Source organism: Delphinapterus leucas, chromosome 9 (genome assembly GCF_059928025.1).
Source record: "Delphinapterus leucas isolate spDelLeu-1000000601 "Yukka" chromosome 9, BTC_Dleu_Yukka2, whole genome shotgun sequence".
Taxonomy (NCBI): Eukaryota; Metazoa; Chordata; class Mammalia; order Artiodactyla; family Monodontidae; genus Delphinapterus; species Delphinapterus leucas.
Window position 1 is genome coordinate 88,795,377 of NC_143137.1, and position 18,666 is coordinate 88,814,042.

An 18,666-nucleotide genomic window follows, 5' to 3' on the forward strand; every position below is an offset into this window, starting at 1 on the left:
CCAAAATACTCCATAAAAATTGAGTTCCTTAGAAGCTTATCCGAGAAACAAAAGAGGAAAAAGTTTTAAGATAGCATAAAACGTACGCTATTTGGCTAATAGTGGTAACAATGTTAAATTTAGAAGAGGTGACAAACCATTCAATAATTTTTGAAAAAGCACAGATGAATATCATTCAAGTTTCACACTGTTAGAGTAATATGAAGCTCCATTCTATTAAAACTGAGACCTATTTGTACAGTGTCAAGACTTTTTGTTGTATATACAAAAAATATTCCTTGACTGGCATTGTCTTGTTTCCTAGTGACACTTCTTTGGGCTCATCATCCAGGGCAGCCAATGAGGACTGGCAGTATGGTTTGGCCGGTACTTCTGTATTTTAAGTTAATATATTTTAAATATACTTCTATATTTTAAATTTTAAGCAATTAACAGAAAAGACATAAACCATCTTAAACACTTATTAAAAGAATCACAGCTGTACTTAAATTATTAATGTGTTCTTTATCAAACTAATAAAAAGGAGTTTAATTATAAGGATTGCTTTATTGAAACTTTTAATATAAAATCCGTACCTCTTGTAAGGTATTAATATCCACTCCATCCCCTTGAATAACTCTAAGATAAGGTGGCAGCAACTTGTAGCCCTTTGAGTTCTCAGTAACAGGGAACTTCTTACCTAAAATATCCAAAACCTGTATGGAAAAATACACAGCCAAACACAAAATAACTAATACTGAAAAAAAAGTGTTAAAGCTTTCCAAAGTTTAAAAAAAAAACCAAGATTGTTAGCAAAGCAAGGTCGAGAACATAAAAATTAAATTTTACAATACTATGTATAAGCCTTCTAAAATTTTGTCTCAATTCCTTTTGATTATGTTAGAAACAGGCATGCAATTTTCTACCAAGTCAACTTATACTGTAAAGTGGCTCAGAACACAAGTAGTTTTCCCTCCCTCACATTTTTCAAATTAGATTCAGGGAAAAAAAACCCTTTAACATTAGGAGCTTACAGTGGTAAATATAATATTTTTCAAAGGTATATAAAACATCATTTAAAAAACATGATTATACTTTTGATTTGGATTTTTTTCTGCTTGTGCCCAATAATTTAATTTGTCTGACATAAATAATTTAATTTGTCTGACACGAATCCACCTGAATTACAAAGTTCAAAGAAATCATGATACGCAGATAAAGCTGGAAATGAAGCATATAAAACCCATAGTTTCTCTGAGGTGCTTCTCACCTAACAATGACACCCATTTTTAAAACCAAATTGCTTAATATGCCAAGTTGTCCCACTTATTCATTAACTACTGCAAGTTTGGGAGCAGCTGAAATACCTCAACACTGACTGAAAATTTCTCAGAAAGCTTGGTCAGAGATTCCAAAGATCTACCCAACAATCACTCCCTTTTCCTAAATAAATTGTTCTAACAATGAAAACATTCCATACTGATAACTTTGTTGATTCTTGAAACTAGGTTTGGATATTTTTATTAGGTAACAGGAAAAACATGCAACCTGTTCAGTTTGCTAAAACCAAATCTGTTCATATTTCAGGCTAAGATCAGACCTTCAGATGGCCTATTAACAGGATAGGAAAAGACCTCCTTGATTCTACACCCCACTTTCTTAAGGGGTAATTCATCACCTAATCATCAGCTGGGAAACAGTGTGGTAAAGCGGGAAGGTGATGGCCACAAAGACCTACGTTGGATACTTGGCTTATTTTACATGTCATGTGACCTTGAGCAAGTTTATTTTAACCTCTCTAAGCTGGTCTCTTTGTCTATAAAAAAGAGATTGTAATATTGATCATAGGATTTTCATAGACATTAAATAATGACACAGCTAAAGCAAAGCACACATAGCACTATATTTTTCTAGTAGTAAGCATCAATAACCTGCTCTTATTAGTGCTTTTCAAAGAAGGTAAACCAAGTCCTAAACACTAAAAAAAATGCAACAAGGCTATATGAAGAATCAACAGTATCTGTAAAGAATCTCTACTTGAAAACTATTTCCAAATTATTTTTATTCCACATTACATTGCACATATTTCTTCTGCACTAAAACCTTCAAAGGTACAGCAATGATAAAGGAAAAAGAAAGAACCCACAAACTTGGTAACCAAATCACAGGACTGGTTAAAATGTTAACACTATTAATTAATTTTGAAGGTAAAAAGAAAAGAAAATATCTATTCAACAGTACTTAACTCTTTCTTTGACAGTATATAAATAATCCATAACTCTGGATATCCTTTCTCTGTTATTAATGTGTGACCTTGGGCAAATCTATTACTCTCTGGGTTGCAACTCTAAAATAAGGGGACTAGTCCAGAGAGCTCTGAAATGGTGTGTGTATAAATGAAATTAAAAGTAGTGTCGATGCAGCTGGTCTATAGGCACTTTAATAGTCAACTTACGTATTAAAATTTACCTTTAATACAGTGTCAAGAGGATTTCCAGAATCAGGTCTGATTATTAGTGGTGCCTCTGTACTTCTTGATACTATTAAATGTCTTAGATCTTCACCCCAGATTTTCTCACACGCATTATAAATGTCATAGCTATCGCTGACCACAGATACAGGCACTGATGAAAATTGTGTTACTATATGTTCAAAAGCATCTTTTTCATGGTCCTTCCCCCAAGCTGTTATGGTACTAGAAAACAAAATGAAAATACAGATTTACTTAGGCAGACACATTATATGTTCCTGAATCATATCTCATGTTTACTATACTACACCTTCAACACTGCAGAGAAGGTGAGTGATTTAGTTTAATAAATGCACATCAAAAGGTTAACTGAGTATCTGAGCCAAACCACTCCTTGGCCAATTTTTAAGACTATAAGTAATCTCATTCCTCTCCAATAGTTATTTAAACTCTTAAGTCATGTTCAACCAACTATAAACTACATTATTTTCTTTTTTAGTATTCCTGAACCTACCTCCTGAACCTACCCATTTAAAATGAGTGAGCTAAGAAGTACCTGCTGCAGACACTTTCTACGTTACACTGAGATGTTAGAAGGAATGAACACATACTCCCATTATTCTGCTAGGCCATGAAAGCATTTGGCTCCCTTCTGTGCATTTTCAAAACCATATACCAATAATAGAAGGGACACATTTTATCTTTCTTACATTTCAAAATCTTACACTTAAAAGCAATTACTTAGGCAATTATTTACACTATACCATGCATAGATACAGTAAACTAACTCTTTACCTGTTATATCTTCAGTTGGCCAGTAACAGGTAGTCATTTATTTCACTTACAGATTATCCACTAGTACTTAATATATGCTCCGGGAATAAGAATTATAATATTTAGTTTCAGCAAAACATAATTAAGATGGGAAATAAAGCGTGTGAGTTTCTATTAGGCAAGTATTATTATAGTGATTTTTACACTGTCCTCAATAATGGTGGTTCTTTTTGAACAGATTCATGACATGTAACCTAAGTACTTGCTGGTTAACCAATATATAACATAAAAATTTTTTTAAATTCTTAAAGAAAACTTCATAATGAATTTTAGAATTGTTACCATTTTCTCATGCCAAGTAATTTTTCTTTCTCCCTAATTTGCTAGTCTTTGCCTCTACCCCATTTTCCGAAGTAAAATGATGGAAAGTAAAACAACCCATTCATTTAACCCCATGCAGATATAAGATTATCTCAAAACTGTTTGAAAAGTCATACTAATTTATTTTTGAAATTGTTGTTTTATTCTTATTTTTTTTCTAAAGGCCTGAAGTAAACAACTTTTCTTATGCTGCGGATAGCAGAGCATGCACATTTCAGGGGTGTAAAGACTTAGCTACCCAGAACTACTCTCATCTGAAATGGAGAGATAGCATATTTATATAAAACTCATTTTACAGTGAACAAAGTAGCTATGATGCCAACTCTCCACTTAATGCAAGTATCTGCAGGCTAAAGGGAAAATTAAGACATGGATAAAGAGAAGCCCCTTCTTCATATCAAGAATTGCTATGGTCCCCTTTATAAGGGAGAGAATTAAGCTCAAAGAGTACCAACACTGGAGAGCTTTGCAATGTAAGAACAAACTCTTAAGAGTTAAGAGGTCACTGTTTATGCACTTATTTTTTACTAGCATTGTATCAATACAGTCAACTAACTCTGCTATTTGTGTGTATCACGTCTAGCAAACTTAATGGTTCATTTTTAGTCTTTATCTTACTTGCTTTCTCTTTGGCATGTGAACTTTCCTGAAGCTTTCTTTCCCAATGACTTCAATGACATATCCCATGCTTTGATTTTTTTCCCCATACTTCTGTGGGTCCTCTTCAGTTTCCCCTAGATGCTCTCCTTTCTCAATGTGACCCGGGGCACTGGTCTCTCTCTACACCTCCCTATGTGAAAAACACTCAAAGCTTTTAAAAAATACCTTTGTAGTGAGAGTTTCCAAAATCTGTACCTTAGCCCAGGTTTTTTTTTTTCTGGAATACAGATCCATTTTTTTTTTTTTTTCTTTTTTTTTTCAGGTCCATTTTTGTTAGGGAGGAAAATGAGTTTCTTCATCTCATCGTCCCACAGACATTCCCCATAGCACCCTCCACATAATCTAATCATAATAACATCTAGTATAATATTTGGTATATGGAGATCATAAATATTTGTTCAATGAATTCTACTTAATTTAATTTGATACCTTTCCAAAGTTTGAGGAAGAGTTATGTAATTGAATATTTTCAAGTCCAGATTCATATATTCTTTAAGAAAATATTTATAACAATAATGGCAACGTTCTAAATTTTAGTGTTTTCTTATTTTAAAGTTATCTTGGATGTTAATTCATTTTCCCTCAATGACCTTCTGATGTAGGAGATGTAAAATTTTAGCTCCTCCTGGATGGAGGAACTGAAGAACAGAGAGATAAATGACTTGCCCAAGGCCACCCAGTATGTCAGCTGTAAGGTCACTCAGATTTCCCAACTTTAAGTCTACAGTTCTTTTCACTATACTTTGCTGTTGTTTAAACGACTTGTCTACTTAAGAACATCTGACACATTAAAGAGTCAAATTTGCAGATGTAGTAAATATTACAAGACTACAAAAATACAATAGATTTTCAACCTGTTTTAACATAAAGCCCTAAAGAAGATATCACCTTTATTCTCAGATGTATAGTATCATACTCATGATGTTATTACTTTGAAACAAAAGCATCAATGAAGAGTCTAATATATGGGTACTACAAGAAGTTTTATCTAAGACCAAAAATAAAAATACTGCAACCCTAAAATCCTGGTCTGTTAATGTCACTCTTATTTTCCCAGATTCACCAGTCTTGAAACTTACATGTGAAAGTATTCATGTCCCTACTAATAAAGCAATGCTAATATATGTTAGCTGAATGTACCCTCTACTGAGCCCCAATTCAAATCATCACGTTCCAGCAATTTCATCTCCCTAGCCAATGCTCATGTTTACCCCCTTCTTTCCATTTATTTAGCCACTTGGATCTGAACCTCATCATCTGTCAAAATGATTGCAACAGCTTCCTATAAATCCTCCTAACTTTTCATTTCTATTTTTCAATTCATAAGATAGCCCACTATTACTCTTTCGACAGCATTTCTCTGATGACATCACTTCTTTGCTCAAAAACTTCAATGCCCACTCCCGTTTGAAAATGGAATTAGAATCATCTAGCATGATGAGCAAATAGTTAACATTTCAATATCAAAATAAATTTGAGGGTGTTTACTAACCTGTCTTTCCACTCTACCCTACATTCCCTACAAAATGTCCCTACAAAATACATTTCAGCTCTTATTCCCTAAACACATCCATATTTGCCTCTTTCATTCTTGCTCTTTCAGGACAATGCTTAACACATGGTAGGCATGTAATAAATACTTAGAGAATGAATAATCTCCTAATGTCTGCCATTAAATTTTACCAATCATTCAAGAAGTCAAGATTTGCATACCATCTCTATAAAACCTTTCTTAATCCAACCCTATCAGTGGAACATGACCCTACTTCTCCTTCCTTTGCACTGCTAGAGCACTTTAATTGTACCTCTTTAAAAGCACTTAACAGAGCAGAACGCTGCTAGTGTACTATTGTTAATCCAAAAGATAGGATTAATTCTTTATATCTTTCTATCCCTTGTAGCATCCAGTAGACTGCCTGATATCAAAGCTCAGCTTTATTCACTGCTGGTTTTAACACCCTGCAATATTCAAGTATGAGTAGAATTTAATAAACTGCCCCGAATTAATTACATTAAATAATTTTTGTTATAAGAACCAGAAATAAGGTTTGGCGTACATTTTAAAAACTCCACTAACTTTCAATAAAATTAACTCTAGGATCAGAGCAGCTATAGCCTAGATCATAATTGTCTTCTAGTTTAACTTGAGATGTAGTAAAATCAGATAAGGAAGCGTAAGAAGACTCTAACACTCTTCCTTTCAACAAAAGGGCTAACTTGTGGGCTTCCGTGGTGGTTGAGAGTCCGCCTGCTGATGCAGGGGACACGGGTTCGTGCCCCGGTCCGGGAAGATCCCACATGCCGCGGAGCGGCTGGGCCCGTGAGCCATGGCCGCTGAGCCTGTGCGTCCGGAGCCTGTGCTCTGCAACGGGAGAGGCCACAGCAGTGAGAGGCCCGCGTACCGCAAAAAAAAAAAAAAAAAAAAAAAAAAAAAAAAAAAAAGGGGCTAACTTGCTCATCTATAATTGAGGGTACTGGGTTCAGAAGATAACTTCCAGAACAAAGATAAGTGAAGTCATGTAGAAAGCAGGGAAAGGGAAAACAGTGACCAGGTTTCACAGTGAGGGCTTCTAGACTTAATGAATACAACCTATCTGCACACGGCAATAGAGAAGCTAAAAAAATCCTTAAAATAAAACCTACAGAGCAATATATATGAGTTGGAAAAAAGCTCCTAAATTGTTTCTATTAGGACAGTTACAAGTTCTCTACCTCCCCAAGACCAGTCTTCATACAGAGTATGAATACTGAATTAGTATTGCTTAAATTCATGAAGATTTACTGTACTACCTGGCTCTGTAGTTAAACAAAACATCACTGAGTTACCAGAATGAAAAAATTTAGTTAAAGAAAACCAAGGTTAGATAATAGGAGGATGAAAACAGAATTTTACCTGTGTTCTGCCGCTGGAACAGAATAGCCTGGAACAGGATCTTTCGTTCCATAGTATTTTTTAATTAAAGCAATTCCTGCTACTGTATCTGTTCCTTTGAAGTTAACCAAATGAGCAGATGCTCCTATGCCAGCAGTCTGGAAAATAAACCATAAACCAAAATCCAAAAAAAGAAAAAGAAAAGACCCATACTTGAGGTATAGAGCATAGCCCCCAAAGCAATTATTGTCTTCAGTTATTCTTAAAGAGATATTTAACTATTATCAGAGATAATAGTTTCTTATGACAAAGATCCAGTTTTTCCTAAATATTTAAGGATTCAACTGTTACCTCCTCAAAGAGACCTATTTAATAGCGATCCATCCCCACTTCCCATCACCTCCTTTTCCCTTACTCTGCCTTGGCTTCCCTGTAGCATTATCTGACATCTGCTAATATTTATTTTGTCTGTTTATCCATCTGTCCATCCATCCATCCAATACGTAAAGGACAAGGATGTTTACTGAAGGCTGTATTTCAGGTATTTCTAAAATAGGCTAACACATCTTAGGTATTTAATGTATATCTCTGACTGAATCTCTGGAATTTCAAAATGTGGCCTACTTAGAAGCAAATCAATCCCAGTAACTTCCCAAAAACTTTACAGTGGTAACCGTAACCTAACCGACCATCCACATTTTATTAATTGAAGTTCACTTCAGTTTCTTACCTCTTGGGAAGAGACTCCTCTGTAGCCAAAATCATGTAACTTGTACTCCAGACCATCTAAGTTACCAGACGTTTCTAACAAATATTTGGCCAATATTTTCTTCTGCTCTCTAGAATTTGTGGCCACTGTGATTGGATACCAGGACTGAACAAGAATAGTCTGTAGTAATAAAATCAACCACAAACATTAATACATAAAAAATTGGGTTCTTTCTGAGGAAAATCCTAGCTTTCTCTGGAGGTATGTCCTGGACTTCCATACTACTAGAAATACCAATTGGACATTTCAACTGTATGGCAGGACGCCTACCACATGCATTTCAGATACAGTGCCGAGCTCAGCTCTCAAATCCGCAACACAGAGGATAAGCAAACTCGGTCCTTAACAGTAAAGAATGTCAAATTACCTATTTTCCATCCAAAGCTCCAAAGAAGCAAATAATATTTAGAGAGACTATCTGTGATGAAGGACCAATGTATTTTTTTATTTTCAATCTATTGTGGACCAACAGTTTTATAAAATATACTCACACTTGCATGTTGAGGCAATTGCCATCAAAGTTTCTAAACGCTTATCCTTGATTTCTGTATTTAACGTGGACCTGCATCTGTTCATGCACCAGCACTGGTCCTTGGACTACATCTTAAATAGTCTACATCTAAATAAGTTATTTATTTACTCCTCTAGGTAGTACTGGATCTAATTTTTCCTTGGATCTAACATGACTACTGGTAGGTTATGTACTTGAGGTATTTTTGTGTAGCACTAGACAATTCTATTCATTGAGCTATGCTTTATGTCCTTGGCTTTTATCAAAAGTCATTATAAGAGAGCCACATGAAACGTTTCTGCATATGCTATAAACTTGTGAGGTCGCTGTCTATTTTGTAACTCAGTTCCTATTACACAGGTTCCCAAGTGAGGAAATGAAAGAATTGCTGGGTTCCTACTTTCTGCTAAGAACTGTCCCTTGCTTTCCCTTTTTTCCTTGGCTGCCAGGAGACTCCAAAGAAAGTCTGATGCTTAATCACAGCAACTATACTAATTATTATAGCTTAGGAATTCACTCCTCCATTCTAGGATCATAATTTTCTATCTTTTATTTTGTAAACCAGATAGTCTGCTATTACAAGCAGCTTCAAATTTGTTTTAGAAAGAGCTGCTAAGATGACAACAACATCTGTGCTCACTCAAAAAGCTATTTACTTCCTTAATTAAATTTTACAAAACAATCTTTTGCTGAATACCAGCTAAGTGACGAATAAATAAAATAAGTAAAAACAAACAAACAGATTATTTAACCTTGGACTTCCCAACTCAGTCACCTAAGAAAAACTGCAGCATTGGATTCCTATGATTGATTAACTATGGCTCCAAATTCTTTGCAGCTCCTCCCATCAAGAGATGGAATCTATCTCTTCATCCCTTGATTCCGAGCTGTCCTTTTGATTTGCCTTTGACCAACAGAATGTAGCAGAAGCCATATTTATGACTTCCAAGCTTCTGTTTCAAGAGGTTTTATAGCTTCTACTCTCATTTTCTTAGAACCTCAAGACTGCTGTGTTATAAAGAAGCCTAAGTCATGAGTTACCTGAGCTGAGGCCCAGACATGGGAGTGAGGCCATGTCAGACTGTTTTATCCGAGCTGAACCCTCAGCTGAACGCAGACTCATATGAGTCCAAGCAAGACCAGCAGAGAACCATCCAGTCAACCACAGAATCATGAGAAATAGCAGTTGTTTTATTTTGGGGTAGTTTGTTACATAACAGTAGAAAACTGACGCAACTCCTAACTTGAACTCTATGACAAATCACCTCTGTCTAAGCATTCCGCTCCTGAAATTATTCTTTCGTAATTGCAGTGATTCCACTGCCAGTGCCCATGATTATCCTGCTTCTAATCTTTAGCTTCTCTGACTTACTCTTTATACTGCACTGGTTATCCTTCTAAAGTTAAGAGTTTTATTCAGGTTTTGCCATTCCTTAAAATCCTTTAATGGCTATCTATTGTCCACAGAGGAAGACGGCCAATTCGTGTTGAAATTTGAGGGCTTTTACAAACTTGCCTTGTTTACCATCTAAAGACTTATCCCTTATGGTATTTTCCACTTTTATGCTATAGTCTCCCTTGGGCTACTTGCCATTCTAAGAATACCTCACCTTTTCCTGTCCCTTATTAAAAGCTTATTTTCCACTTCATGATATCTTAGACAGAATTCCCTATTTTTGCTACCAATTCAGCATTCTTACTTATATTAGTGGTCAGTTAAGAATAAATTGCTCCTCCTCCAAAGGCCCTTAAGTAAGACATAACTTACTCTAATTTCTGTGCCCAGCATTTTTTGGGTATATAACTGTAATCAATACTCATTTGCCAAAGTTAATTCAATCAACTCTCACATTTTTAATTTAACTTAGACTGATATTATCTAGGAGTATGAGAAAGATAGAAAACATAATGTGAAAAACTCTAGTTGAGTTATAAAGGTAGAAGATTGACCTTACCCCTCGAAAAATGCCAGGGAAGGAGAGAAATAACTATGAGACACAGTGATCCTTCACATCACCATTTCCTTTTCATAGTCCAACAAAATCAGCTTAAATTATACTCTTAATAAAATCACTCCCCTTTAAAAAAGATCACTGTAGGTGTAAGCAAGGGAAAAAAAGGCAAGTTAGTTTGGGTTAATTCAAGGTCTAACAAAGTGGCCTTGTTGGAAACTTCTGCAAAACAGCAATTTGCCCACACAAATCAAGATAAAATTTTTAGCTGAAAACTAAGACTAAAGTAAATGAACCTGCAAGTTTTATTTAAGAAGTGTTCATTACAACGTTACTGTCCAGGATAAGGAATTTTAAAGAACAAGAAATGGTGTGGTATAGTCGAAAGGGAACTGGACCTACACTGTTATCTAGCCCGTTCACCTCTCAGGGCTCAATTTCCTCATCTGTGAAATGAGGGCATTTGATCAATGTAATACTTTTAAAGTCTTCTTTTTAACAGCAAAAAGGTATTGTTTTGTTTTTTTTGGTTGGAAGAAATGGTTAAGTTTAGCCCAATATGTTCATTCTTCAGCCCCTCACAAGTCTGAGACACCTCTGAAGAACACTTAGGCTCTCTTAAACATGTTTTGAAATCTGATTTGAGGGCTAAGGTTTCTTCTAGCACCGATACTGAAATTGATAGAGCAGTTCAATAATTTTAGTGGATTTTAAAATTCAGTGTACAGTGAATCAAAGAATGTTATTAATAACTTTGCACCGGGAATTCCCTGGCGGTCCAATGATTAGGACTCAGCGCTTTCACTGCCCGGGTTCAATCCCTGGTCAAGGAACTAAGATGCAACAAGCTGCGCAGTGTGGCCAAAAAAACCCACAAAAAAACACCACACACACACACACACACACACACACACACACACACACACTTTACACATACTGGCAAAGGGAACTGGAAGGAATACTACTTAGTACTGTTATTTAAAATGTTTTAAATCAAGGATTTCCTGAAGAAAATCTCAAGTTTTTAAATAACAAGTTTGTTGGATTTGGTAACAGATTCCATTTATGAGGTGGTAAACTTGGGCTGGAGACGGATAAGAGGAAGATGAACCTCCTCTAACCCCACACAGAAACCCATGAAAGAGGCAAAGTGACTCTGAGAAAGCGGCTTCTGGAGACTCGGTATTTAGATTACACACAGTTTTTTATAAAACATAGGATCTATCACAAAGGAATTGTTTCAGAACATACATTTTTGTGCCTTAGATAAAAATACCTACCAAGGAATGAAATTATTTAAATAATATACATTAGAATAGGAGGTAAACTCAATAAGCAAATGAAAACAGGGAATTTTTTTTCTTCAAAATCTAACAGTCTCATATTGGATTTTATGTTTAATAATTTTTAAACTAAAAATATTTTTATATTTGCTAACAAACTGCTGCTAAGATGGCCGTATATAAACTTTTTTACTTTACAGTTTTTTTATAGTGAAATACACCAAAATAACGATTATTAAAACAGGTAGTTAAAAAAAAACTTTTTTTAAGGCTAGTGTTTTTCACTTTCTTAAGAGGATAAAGTAAAACATACATGAAAAGCAAGGCAGACTTGGAACTAGTTCTCTGCTGAACATCTGCTTTATGAAACTCCAATTCAACACAGGGGAAGAGTACTTATTGACTAAATCCTCAGTCAGAAAACTAAAAAGAAAAAAAAGTGAAGCAAGGTGATTCACAAATGATGATTTTCAAAATAAGATTTATCTGTTTGGGACCTTTTGGCACTGAGCGTAAAGGATACACTAGATGATGCGGTTCAGAGCTCTTCTACTCTTTATAATGCCTTCCCCTCAAAATAAAACATCTGCCAGTAAAATAGCATGAGAACTGTTAATAATATGTTTCCTTTTACTCTGAGTTCATGAGTTAATTCAAAGTTTTAAGACATAGCAGTAAACTATTTTAAATCTTTACTTTAGTTAATTGTTCACTGTTTCAGAGCCTGTTAGGCTATTATAAATTGATGGCCCACCCAGAGTCTAAAAGACAGTTTTAAATTTCCTGTCGACTTAGCAAAAATGTATTTCAAAAATATTCCTGACCTCTTACTTTTTCTAAACTTTTTCCAGTCTTTATAAATGAACCTCAAATGTATTATTTTATAATAGAACAAATTAGTTTAACCAATACATTAGTAAGACAAAAAGTACCAAGCACTAAGTAAACACCTCTCAGATAGTGGGGTGACATTATTCTACGGTTACTTCCTAGGATATTTCTTCTTATAGATAAAAATCTAAGCTATTGATAATCTAATTAGATTATTAATATCAAAGTGATGAGGCTGTGAAAACATGATTGCTTAAGTACAGATACCAGGAAAGCAAACAAAGCCCTGTAATATAAACTCACAGCCTATAATGTACTCTCCTTTTGAGATTAGAAATTAAAACCATCAGTGAATCTTGAATATATTTAAATGAGAAATACCAGGTGGTAGAGTCTAGGCCCTAAACTGATTAGGTAAGAATAAAGAAAACAGTTACTAAGAAGCTGAACAAAATTCTTTTAATCTAACTGGAACAGAACAGCCATAAAATGTCTTAAGTTACTAAAAATACACCTGTGCTGTTTTTGTAATCTTTCTCTATGATGGTATATGTTTAGGATTGCAACAAATAAGATGGAGGCCAACTGAGCTTTAACAGTAATAATTTTTTACAATTTGATTTTAAGATCTCAGAAGACTAGATTTTACTGGAAGGAAACTTAAAGATTATTTAGTCCAACTGTCATTTTATAGGTGAGGAAATTGAGGCCTGGAAAGGTTTAGTAAATTTTAGGAGGTTACATAACTTTATTGGTAGCATTTTTTAAACTAGAATCCCAGTTGAATGGTTTTTACATCTACAATTAATGTTAAGTAAAAGTGAAAAGCAAAACAAAACAAAACAATTCACCTCAATCCAATTTGTAAGCCAGTAACACTCTGGATCTGTGTTTTCCACTGTGAAGAGAACATTTCCTCTGGGAATGACAGAGCCCTCAGGAACAGCTTTTACTTCTATTGGAAGATGCCCATCATATTTCTGGTAAGAGACAATAATGAAATTATTAATTCAACAGGTGGTATGCCATTACCTGTTTAAATAAGGTTCTTTATATTTTACAGAAGCTAAACTTACTGTCATAGAAATTGCAATTGCAGATCTTATTATATTGCTAGTAATCTGGTCAGAATATCCTTATCCTCCTGAAATAAAATTAGCTAAAATGATTAACAGTTTAGCACTAGCATTAATTTTTAAATTTTACGCTATAAAAGTACTTCTGCTAAGAAAATTTGTCTCTTGAAGAGAACTTCAAACTGATTTCGAAACAAAAAAGTTGTTTTCCTATTCTTTCCAAAAAAAGAGTTTATTCTAACATATTCTAAGAGGACTATCTTTCTTCTAAGTAGGTCATTTTCATAAAAGAAAGGCTAAAGACTGAAAGATAAAATAATGGACTGCTATTAGAGAGCACAACAAAATGAACAAACAAAAAAGAAAAAGAGAGCACTCCTTGCCAGTAGAAGAATCTTAAATAGGTTTTCTCTATACTGGTAGTAGACCTGATACCATTTTGGTAGTAGACAGACCAATCATAAGTATACTTTCTAGAGCTTTGGCAGTCAATATCCAAGTGCAACAATTCTCTCCCAAATTAGGCTGAGGATATAGTGGCTACATGGTATGTTACTAGATATTTAATTACGCCTCCCCCTTTTTCAAGTTAAAAGCTGTGGCTAACTTTTGGCTAGTAAGGTTTATTTATGTGATTTGGGACAAGGTAACTAGATTAAAAAAAAATCATGTTAGAGCAGAAAGAATAATGCCTTAAAATCCTAGCCTGGATGCAAAAGCAGGTAGGAAACTGTGGGCAAGTCATTTAGAATCGCAAGGTCTCAGACTCCATGCTTGTAAAAGGGGTTACACAAGATTATCTCTAGGGAATCTATGAATCCCTAAGATTCTCTGAATATAAAATAAAAAGGTTTACCACCCTGACCACTGAGAATTCTACTACTAAGCACAGCACTTAACTTACCTATAACTATAATCCTCACAACAAACCAAATGGGTTAAGTGTCAACCAAATGAGTTAGTCAACATAATCAAAATATGTTAGCCAACATATTTTACTGACCTTACTCAAGATATGGGAAAACTAGCAGCGTGCTTACTCAACTTCTTCAAAGACCAGTAATTACCAGACAGTAAAATTCAATATTACGATACAGGCAGGAAAGTTAAAGTATTTCTAATTACTTTGTGTTTGATAGTTTACAATGAAAAAGACATTCATTTTAAAGATAATGAACACTTAACATAGCAAGATGCCAATAGATCCCATTCCCAACCTATCTTTGTAACAGAGAAAACCACCAGGGGACATTCAACACTTATGACTCAATTCCCATGTCTTTGGATGCCCAAAAGTTTAAGCAAGGAATCCAAACATGTTAGGTAGGAATATTACAGTACAATAAAGAATGAAAATTAACTTCATAGATTTGCACCAAACCATTCTTCTAACTATTCAGTAAGGGAAATGTCCTAGAAGTATTGCATAGTGACAGACTCACAGCATCTATTTTCTTAGATAACGTACAGTCCAGAAAATAGGCTTAAATTTTCAAGTTGCCAAATAATCATGCTCTTTCTTAATTATAATGTATTTTCAAAGAAAGGATTAAATTACCTTTCTGAAAAATGTTATTTAAATTATAATACATATTACAACAAATTACTTAGATATGCTATAGATTTTAGGTACTAATGATGTGTTACCAGGAAAAAAAAAAATTAAACATTAACTTTTCACAAGAATGTCTAAATAGCCATTATATTTATAGGGTCACAGACAGAAAAGAGTTATAATTACAGTTGACCCTAGTACAGTGCTTGTGTTAGAGGCACCCACCCTCCTCTGCACAGTCAAAAATCCATGTATAACTTATGGTCATCCCTCTGTAACTGTGGTTCCTCTGCATCTGTGATTTTGCATCTGCGGATTCAACCAGCTGCAGATTGTGTAGTACTGCAGTATCTACTACTGAAAAAACTCCACATGTACATGGACCCATACAATTCAAACCTGTGTTGTTCAAGGGTTGAATACCTGTGTTGTGTACAGTCTAATCTTCTATTCAAATTCCATGGCAAGAAATTCTGAACTAAAAGCAAAACCAAAATACATAGGTCGAAACATGAAACCATTTTTTACCTCAAGAATGTAGTTCCATCCCTTTTCATTAAAGACATCGTCTTGGAAATGCTCTTTGTACACCTCTTTGGCTTCCTGGATCTTCTCTTTGGTCACTACTTTACCTAAAAAAAATAAACATCTCCTGTTTACATTTCTAAAGGCATGCTGTGAGTTGCTGAGTTGTCATAGGATTAATGTCTCTAGCTATTTCGCCCATTCTGTGGATTAAAAAAACAAGAACTGAGGTTAAATGATTCACCCAGAGTCAACAGCAGAGTCAGAAAAGGAATTTGCACTTCTAACCACTCGCTCTAAGCATAAATGTTAATTTCTTATTTGAAAAGCAAATTTGCAATAGAAGAGATTATTACATGTATAGTATTTTTAAAAAATAGTAATAAATTAACTTTTGGGAGATTTTTAAAAAATCTCTATTAATTTATACAGTCTTCAGATTTGAGAGTAAGCTTTTGATAGTTGGCTTTCCAGGTGAATCTGCTCACTTTATTCATAAAGGATGTCTTTGGGGCTGATAATCCAATAATTTTTACAATGCCTAAGTTTTTGCCCCCCCAAATATACTTTTAGCTAACTTTATCTGTAAAATGAAGATAATAGTACAGTACCTACTTTTAGAGTGGTTGTGAGGACAAAATGAGTTAAGACATCTGAATTAAAGCACTTAGAATAATGCTGGCCTATAACACACAATATATTTTAGCTGTAATTAATAACATTTTATAAAGTTTTTAAGCTGTAGAAAATTGAAGTGTGACATTAGTCTTTGGTAACTTTCTCTAAATAAGATCGCTAGTAAACTCATTTACAATATCTTGGGTAATCTTGTTGCAATGAAGTGCTTTGGATATCCAAGTAGGTTTTCAATAGTATAACATATCTGAACTATCTGATCTTAAAATTGCCAAGGTTATAGAAAAACGTCATTATCTGCATAAAATTCAAGTTATTCTGTATTCAATTCTGAGATTACTTTTATGTGAAAAGGTTAGAAATGAAATTTTCCAAAATGTATAAAAAACTTGGGTGTTGTTTCCCCCCCCCCAAATACCATTACAAAATAAGACTAGAAATGGACTTTCAAATAAGAAAGCACAGAAATTATTTCAGGGATTTTTTTCTTCTTTAAAATGCATTTGAGGGACTTCCCTAGTGGTCCAGTGGTTAAGACTCTGCCTTCCAATGCAGGACGCAAGGGTTTGATCCCTGGTCTGGGAACTAAGATCCCACATGCCGTGGGGTGCGGCCAAAAACTTAAAAAAAAAAATGCATTTGAGACTAAATCCACCGTTACAGGTAGTTTTGAAAAATAGGCCTTTAAGGTAAAACTGACTAGCAAAACATATTCTAATTATAATTGCTACCACAATTCAAAATGAGTTCCCAGGTCAGTAACAAATCCTTTATTTTGAATTAATGACTAAAGTCTATTAACAAACCAGATTAGCCTCAGAAAATTATTCACTTTTCTAAATTTATTCCCAATCTTACTAGTTTCAGAAAATCTTTGTCATATTTAGAACATCAAGCACATACGTCAAATTATAAAATTTAATGCTTTCAAATTAACAGATTTCTAAAAATTCCAAAACAACCCCTAAAATAGTTAGGGTAATTAAATAAATATCAAACTAGGACTTCCCTGGTGGCGCAGTGGTTAAGAACCCGCCTGCCAAGGCAGGGGACACGGGTTCAAGCCCTGGACCGGGAAGATCCCACATGCCGCGGAGCAACGAAGCCCGTGCGCCACAACTACTGAGCCTGTGCTCTAGAGCCCGTGAGCCACAACTACTGAAGCCCGCGTGCCTAGAGCCCGTGCTCCACAACAAGAGAAGTCACCGCAATGAGAAGCCCGTGCACCGCAACAAAGAGTAGCCCCCACTCGCCACAACTAGAGAAAGCCCGCGTGCAGCAATGAAGACCTGATGCAGCCAAAAATAAATTAAAAAAAAAAAAATCAAAATTAGACTATTCAAAAAGGTACTTAAAATAATACAACAATATAAGAGGAAAACTATGATGAGGTATATAAAAGCAGTGTTTTAAACATATTAGGAAAAACAATACCTTTTAAGTACTTATTAAGAATGTACTGCAACCCATAAAATACTGTTTCCTCATATTTCACCTTCCTTATTTTGGAGTTTTCTGTCTTCTTTTCACGGCATTCAAAGTAGGAATAAACTTTGCTTGTATTGGGTGGGTACTGTTTATAGTGAGTAACCTATATGAAAGAGAAAATACCTGAATTAGAAAATACCAGAAGAATAGAATGTAAATTATGATAAAAAGAGCTTGAAATTATTTAAAACCAGAGAAACTATACTTATTTGCTATTGATCAGCTTCTTCTCCTGGTTATAAGGAATAAAAAGTAAGTATCATGCTTATTAAGATACTTTTAATAGTTCAGTATCTTAAATTCAAAACCGCAGGAGAGTATTAAATTTTATAAACAAACGGACTGAACTTAAGGAAGTACAAGGCCACTAAACTGGACACTTGGAAAAAAAATACCAAGAAAGATCTCATTTACTCTTGGGGAACAGCCTTCATTCGGGAAAGAAAAGCAGCTGCCTGGGGGACAAACACATGATATAAAAGAATGAACTGAAAGCAGAATTTGGTACTGTTACTATTTAAGTGTGGAACTCTTGACAAGTCAATAGTCAACGACTTCTCACGACTCTGCTTCATCTGTATAGTGAGGTACTGAAAGTGACCCCTTCTAGTCTTCATAATGACACTGTGAAAACCTGGATGAAAGCAATAGCAGCAGCAGTGGAAAAAATATCCTGTTTTGTAATCTTTCTTTTTCTCAAATTACCTCTGAATTGCGAAATAAATGCCTATCCAATGCAACATCAAATCCTTATGAATTTAAAGATACGAAGAGGCATTATCACAACTTTCTTTTCCATGAATCTGGGTAAGAGCCACTGTTGAAAATTTTTCTATTTTTGTTTTAAGAGAAAAAAAAGTGTTCATTATAATTTGAATTTTATTATATTTTAATACGGTTACAA

At 34.6% G+C, this 18,666-nt stretch overlaps 1 protein-coding gene across 4 annotated transcripts in view; it reads right to left on the reverse strand.

The window, feature by feature from the left end:
- Positions 1-18,666, reverse strand: part of NAMPT (nicotinamide phosphoribosyltransferase) — a 40,434-nt gene that overhangs the window by 11,517 nt on the left and 10,251 nt on the right. For 3 of the 4 annotated variants that reach the window (XM_089917810.1, XM_089917811.1, XM_022554333.3), the window contains 7 exons: positions 17,709-17,865; positions 15,642-15,745; positions 13,334-13,462; positions 7,867-8,025; positions 7,158-7,294; positions 2,449-2,674; positions 576-695 (listed from right to left, as the gene is read on the reverse strand). In XM_089917810.1, the coding sequence (XP_089773936.1) occupies positions 576-695; positions 2,449-2,674; positions 7,158-7,294; positions 7,867-8,025; positions 13,334-13,462; positions 15,642-15,745; positions 17,709-17,865 (1,032 nt within the window). The remainder of the gene's footprint in view (positions 1-575; positions 696-2,448; positions 2,675-7,157; positions 7,295-7,866; positions 8,026-13,333; positions 13,463-15,641; positions 15,746-17,708; positions 17,866-18,666) is intronic. The other variant, XM_030761467.2, reaches the window with a different exon arrangement.